The sequence below is a fragment of the Ipomoea triloba genome, chromosome 15, assembly GCF_003576645.1.
Source record: "Ipomoea triloba cultivar NCNSP0323 chromosome 15, ASM357664v1".
Taxonomy (NCBI): Eukaryota; Viridiplantae; Streptophyta; class Magnoliopsida; order Solanales; family Convolvulaceae; genus Ipomoea; species Ipomoea triloba.
In genome coordinates this window covers 21,398,627-21,404,760 of record NC_044930.1, presented here as the reverse complement: position 1 = coordinate 21,404,760, position 6,134 = coordinate 21,398,627, and the positions used below count along the sequence as shown (strand labels likewise).

General features: G+C 35.5%; 1 protein-coding gene across 1 annotated transcript; it reads right to left on the bottom strand.

Moving 5' to 3' along the window:
- Window positions 1–411: 411 nt before the first annotated feature.
- On the bottom strand, window positions 412–4,842 carry LOC116006076 (uncharacterized vacuolar membrane protein YML018C). The gene is made up of 8 exons (XM_031246342.1): window positions 4,306–4,842; window positions 3,133–3,531; window positions 2,665–2,882; window positions 2,154–2,224; window positions 1,964–2,065; window positions 1,191–1,308; window positions 887–1,022; window positions 412–676 (listed from the first exon to the last, which is right to left on the bottom strand). Exons 1-8 carry the CDS (start codon window positions 4,384–4,386, stop codon window positions 614–616), a joined length of 1,188 nt encoding a protein of 395 aa, XP_031102202.1. The 5' UTR covers window positions 4,387–4,842; the 3' UTR covers window positions 412–613.
- Window positions 4,843–6,134: the final 1,292 nt, after the last annotated feature.

The following is a 6,134-nucleotide window of genomic DNA, read 5'->3' as shown; positions in this document are numbered from 1 at the left end:
TTTCCTTTCACAGTAGTTAATCTTCCATTTACATCGTTGGTATTTCCTTAATTACAAAACTGCACCGTTTTACAAATCTGATAGACCGTAATTATAAACCAAAACTACGCCGTTTTGCACTGGGCGGGAACTGCATTTAATGGTCTTCTTCTGGCTTTTTTATTATAGAAGATGTGTTTTATACTTGAATTATTTTATAAAATTAATTATTTTTCATATTTTGTTATGGGTATTTTTATAAAATTTTGATGTGTTTTATTCTTGGCTTATATACACCAAGTCTATGACTATTTAAGAAAAATTTTCGCCCCCACTAACTAAAATTTCTGGATTTAATCATAATGTTTGGTTTTAAAAATAAAAAATAATAATAATAAAAGAAAGTAAGAAGCACAACAAACACCAACTACAAAGAGACGAAGAGTAAAGTAGCTTGTATATATCACACCATGGCATTCCACCACAAATGTTACAATTTAACAAACCGTGGATCTAATAAATGACAATCAACTTGACATATGTGGGAGAAAAAAAAATACTAAAAGTGGGATGAAGAAAATATCACTGCTTCTTCCATAGATCCAATGATGAAAACATCTCTACCTGTTGAATGCTATAACCCAAGAATCTTTGAGAACCGCTCAGATAGATTAGCTATTACAAAGCCTGCAAATACCTGCACAAGAAGAAGAAGAAGAGGAGAAGAAATATTGTCAGAGCAGATTATAAGGAACATTCTAATGAACAGATATAATAAGAATAATGAACAGTTTTTATCCTATGGCCGGCGGCCCCTTCACGCTTTCTGCTCACCAAGAGCACATTGATGGTTATGTACGGATTTTTTAAGTTTTTGGTATTAAATGTTCGGTGAACGACATATTACCTGAACCGAACCGAGAATGTAGATTGCGGAATAATGCCGGCCATGAATTACCATGTCAGCTACCATAGCAAGTGGAATTGTGAGAGACATTCCCAGGGTTGCCACCAATGGAGTTGTCCAAACAACACATAATGCCCTAAAGATACGGCGGGGGAGTTAGCTTCCTTAAAGGGCACAACAGCACTTAAACATAAAGAGTGAGCATAACCACGGAGGTTCTTGCATTTTATGGTTTTCAACTTTTCGTTGGGTTATAGAGTAGATTAAAGAAAAAAAGGCGAGGTCTGGACAATGAGATTCATACCAAAAGTAATCAGAAATAACACTTCCGACAAGTCCATTGGCAATCACAACTTCGTCCATCTTAGCAGAATGAGGAATCGTAAACTTGGGTTCAATGCCCAAGGCTGTCAGTGGCCATACTGAAATAAAATTTGGATTAACGGTTAACTTGTGAAATATAATAAGATACAGTAGTCAGTAGCAGATATTACACAATCAGGCATAAAATAATGTATATCATGAAGCTTGAAAAAATTGAACGAAACATCTGGCATCAGAACCACAAAAAGGAAAGGGCAGAACTTCTAGCAGAAGGAGAAGAAAACAGTTATAATTAACAACCCAACTAGAGATGCAACCCATCACTATTAAACATCTTTTTGTTTTGGGTGACGAGGGAAACCCACAGCCACTACCCGAGGGTGTGCACTGGGTAAACCTCGCATTGTGATCTTAGCCGGCAAAAGACCAGAAGGAGGTAAACCAGACTAGGTTGCCCATAGTTGACCGGCTCAACCAAGAAGGCTATTAGGCCGCTCCCGCTGGAAGTCAAACTTGTAACCTTGTGATTATCAAGTCAACAGCCTGACCAACTTGGCCGGGGTTGCCCCCTTTCAACTTTTTCTTCTTTTGCATAAGTGGGCTAATTCCATACATTTGAGTATTATGCGTGGACAAGAGGACATATCTTCTTGGCTTGTTTCCATCAACTAACTATTTAATAAATCTGATTAAGGGATATACCATTTCTTTGAAATTCAAGTTACAGAAAAGATTTAGAACCCGAAATCTTACCAAGCCACCAAAGTGCCACTAGGGTAAACAATCCCATATATCCAAATAACTTTTGCATATCAACCCTTTCTCCCTCTTCACCAGCAAACTTCTTAAGAAGTACTGCAATATGAATTTTTTTTATTATTATCAAAGCTCACTTCTATTAGAAGCTACCATTTACGTAAAGAAAAGTAAGAGAACATCTAACCTGTAAACAGTCCATATGTTGTAGCTGATAAAAGGCCAAAACAATCCCCAATCAAGGAGCGTTTCCCGCTTCTTTAAAAGAAACAAAAAGTTCAACGATAAGTCAATGCCCTGAAAGCATAAGATACAATATGTAAACTCATAAAGAAACAGAAGAGAGTAAATATTAAAAGCAAGATTCTCTTCCCAGACTAGATATGCAATCCTAACATTGATGGACTAAGAATGTTATAACCGAGCCATTATACAATAGATGCTCAATACAGAAGTTCAAGTGAGGAGATATCTCTAATTAAACTGATTCTACTGTTTGTTTCGCATGTTGAGTCTGAAATCATGTATAGCAGACCACATAAAATCACAAAATGAAAACAGCAAGACAAATAAGGCTTTAATTTGAGTGCTGCTTAACGATGATGTTAATTAAACAACCTTGATGATCTTTTTAACAGAAGTAATGCAATGAAAGAAGGCATAGTACGTCAAATTGTATAAGTTACAGAATGACGTACAAGGAAGGAGTTAACTCAGTTTCATCAGTGGCCCAAGTTTTCCCTAAAGTGGTCATGACAACACCAGCCAAGCTGACAAACACCGCAACTACCTTTGCCATATTTAAGGAGTCTTGACCCAGGAGTACACCAAAGAAAAGAGTGAATAATCCCGAAGTAGCAGATAATACTGTTGTACTAGCCACACTGGTGTAGGCAAGAGCAGCATTTGATAAGTACTGCAAAAGAATCAACACAGATAAGCATACACATTTAGGGATGTTGAACTTTAAATTTCTTTATTATTCTCTTTCTCTCAATCACCAAAGGGTGGGATTAAGAGGGAGTTGGTGGGTTGCCAGTCTGAAACTAGATTTGAATCATTGATTCATTTTCAATATTAAATTACTGAATATGTATCCCAGCAGAGTCTACAAGTTATTTGAATAAATATCGGCTTTCAAGGAAAGAAACAACTTAGGAGCATACCTCAGTAACAAACCAGATAGGGGCAATATAAAATCCATAGCGAGCAATTTCTCTGGTTGTGACCTGTTTTTCTTGTTTGATATGATTGACATCACCAGCGGAGCTACTAATCAATGGCACTCCTTCTTGCTCACCAGAAAGATTTAGATCACTGTCTTTTCTATTCAAGGATCCCTGAATTTCAATCTCAAAGACTTTCTCCCCAACATACTTCAAAGGAGAGCTAATGCTAGCATGCGATGCATCATTGCTTTCAATGCTCTTATCACTTTTAGTACGGCGTCTATTAAGATAGCCACATATGCAGTCCTTGAGAAAAGCTACCGGGAGATAAATTATCAGCAAAGAAGCACCAAGATATGTCACAGCAAATGGCTGCTTATAGTCCGTGAAAATACCCTGTATATGCACACACAAAAATTCTTTTTATTGTTGTGACATGCTAATCACACCATTACGTTCAGCGTGTCTTACACTAGTGTGAAGCATTATGATCCATGTTTATCCTTTACGGGTATTGTACAGGGGAGGGAAGGTGCAGATAGGCTCAGAGAGAAACTAGGTACAACAGAAACAGGAACTTAAAACCACTAGGCTGTAAAGCGGTACAACTGCAAGGAATGAAATGATACTGACAGATAGACTAATCTATGTAAAAGGCTTAAATCCTTTCATCGAACTTCAATCTCTAAATCCCCATCTGTGATCTAAAAGGCATCCTTGTTGCTCACAGGTCAACTAGATAATATCAAGACAACAACAAGAAGTCAGCAGTTGAACTGTTAACTATACTACCATACTGGAATAATAGATCTTGTCTGATCTTGAACTGCAGTCTAGGTTTTAAGGAACTATAACATATCACCCACTAGCCATCTAATAGCAACCAAGCAACCATCATTAATAATTCACCCAAATTGTTCTTTTGAGCAGACAAAACATGTTTTCCCAACAAACCCCATCCCCACAAAATACTTCTAGTTCCTTAGCGTTTACTTATGAAGCTCTTTTCGCCAGTCCTAACCATAAATCTAAGTCATTTCAACACGGAATGTTCTTGTTCCAATAATCATGCAACTTGCAGAGAAAAATGCCCCCTTATGAAACATAGAAATATAACTATTAAAACAAAAAAAGGAAAAGCTTCTGAAAGTTAAAAGGAAGAGTTCTGACCTGGGTGACTTCAGCAGAGGTAACCCAAATGACAACAACTGCAGCAATAAGGAACAAACCGGCCTTGTACCTCCACCCCATCACAAACACTATCAGTAAATACCCAGATTGAAATCTTATTTTCTGGTCAAGAAAACAACAAAGATCTGATCTTTTTCACCTCAAAGCCTCGGATCTTTGACCCAACACTTCGGCTTTCTACTTTTTCTGCTCTTCTCTTTTATTTCTCTCCTTCAGAAAATTGAAACGCAACGAAATGTTGGGGGCACCCCGCACCTGTGAGTGAAATTTGACCTGCTAAAAGCACGTCGGTGGATTACAATACAAGCGTTTGATGCCGATGTGCCAACGAGGGAAAAAAAATTTATGTGTATTCAAGAATTTCTTATTTCTTTCTCTTTAACAAACAGACAAGGAAAGCCTGTTAAGAATAGAAATAAAATAGAGGGAAATTTTAATCGAAATTGCTTCAATAGAAGAATTCGGAGAATTTGTCCCACAGCTCTGGATGGAGGAATTTGCAAGCAATAAACGTTTCTTTTTAATTAATGATACTTCTCAAATGCTAAAGTATGTATATGATACGTTATAACTATAATAAATATCAAACAAATACGGAGTATTTAAAATATAATATTTGAAAACTGATTTTTTTCCTTTAAAAGGTTGTTATGCTTAACTAATTTACGTTTATTCCATGCATCTTGAATTAATTTACTTACTAATTTAAAAATATATTAAGTCTCGGTCTGTATTTCTGGTTTTTTTATTAATTTTTATATAAGAGTTGTAATTATATAATTTTTTAGACAAAAATATCTCTACCTGTATATCGCAAATTATATCGTGGACCGCGCATCAAAACGACGTCATTTTGATTAATGAAAACAGACGGATGAATTCGCGCCACTCACTTTCAGTTCATATACACTGCAGTTACATTTCAACACAACTGCAGTTACATTTCAACACAACTACAGTTACATTTTGATATAACTACAGTTTCATTCGATAATAAAAAAAACACAAATGTGAAACTGTTATTCAGTATCAGTTCATATACACTGCAGTTACATTTCAACACAACTACAGTTACATTTCGATATAACTACAGTTTCATTCGATAATATAAAACACAAATGTGAAACTGTTATTCAGTATAAGTTCATATACACTGCAGTTACATTTCAACACAACTACAGTTACATTTCGATATAGCTACAGTTTCATTCGATAATATAAAACACAAATGTGAAACTGTTATTCAGTATCAGTTCATATACACTGCAGTTAAATTTCGATATAACTACAGTTTCATTCGATAATATCAAAACAAATGTATGGCAGTATCTTTTGAGATGAACTGTAGTGTCAATTACAGGCTCCGTCTCCCACTTACTGAAACGACGTCGTTTTGGGACCGCGGTCCACAAAACACGATATAAGAACTGGTATAACTTTTGTAAGGTTTGTAATCTTTTTCTATTATTATTACGATGCACATGCATACTCAATATATTTTCTTATATTCTTCTATGGTAATAATATATTAGATATTATATATTGTCTACACTTATAATAAGAGCCAATAATGTTAGACCCTTAATTGGAACTAAAAAAATGTAGGTGTAATAGTCTGCTATAACATATTGTACTTTGTGTTCTTCTTATTGCGCAACCTCCAATTAAATGTTCAAGATATTGGGAATGTTCAAGATGTAAGGTTTGTAATTTTTATAAAATTTTAGAATGGGTCAATTTGCAATCGTTTTTTTCAGCTTGCACTGTCTGGCCGGGAATAATTGTAGTTATTTTTGTCAATTTTGCAA

What these genes read in the sequence shown, in the direction of transcription:
- LOC116006076 (XM_031246342.1), bottom strand. Translation starts at nt 4,386, where the DNA reads ATGGGGTGGAGGTACAAGGCCGGTTTGTTCCTTATTGCTGCAGTTGTT. An exon ending in GTTATTTCTGATTACTTTTG is followed by an intron (nt 1,023 to 1,190) that starts GTATGAATCTCA and finishes CCGTATCTTTAG; the next exon opens with GGCATTATGTGTTGTTTGGA. An exon ending in ACATTCTCGGTTCGGTTCAG is followed by an intron (nt 677 to 886) that starts GTAATATGTCGT and finishes CTTCTTGTGCAG; the next exon opens with GTATTTGCAGGCTTTGTAAT.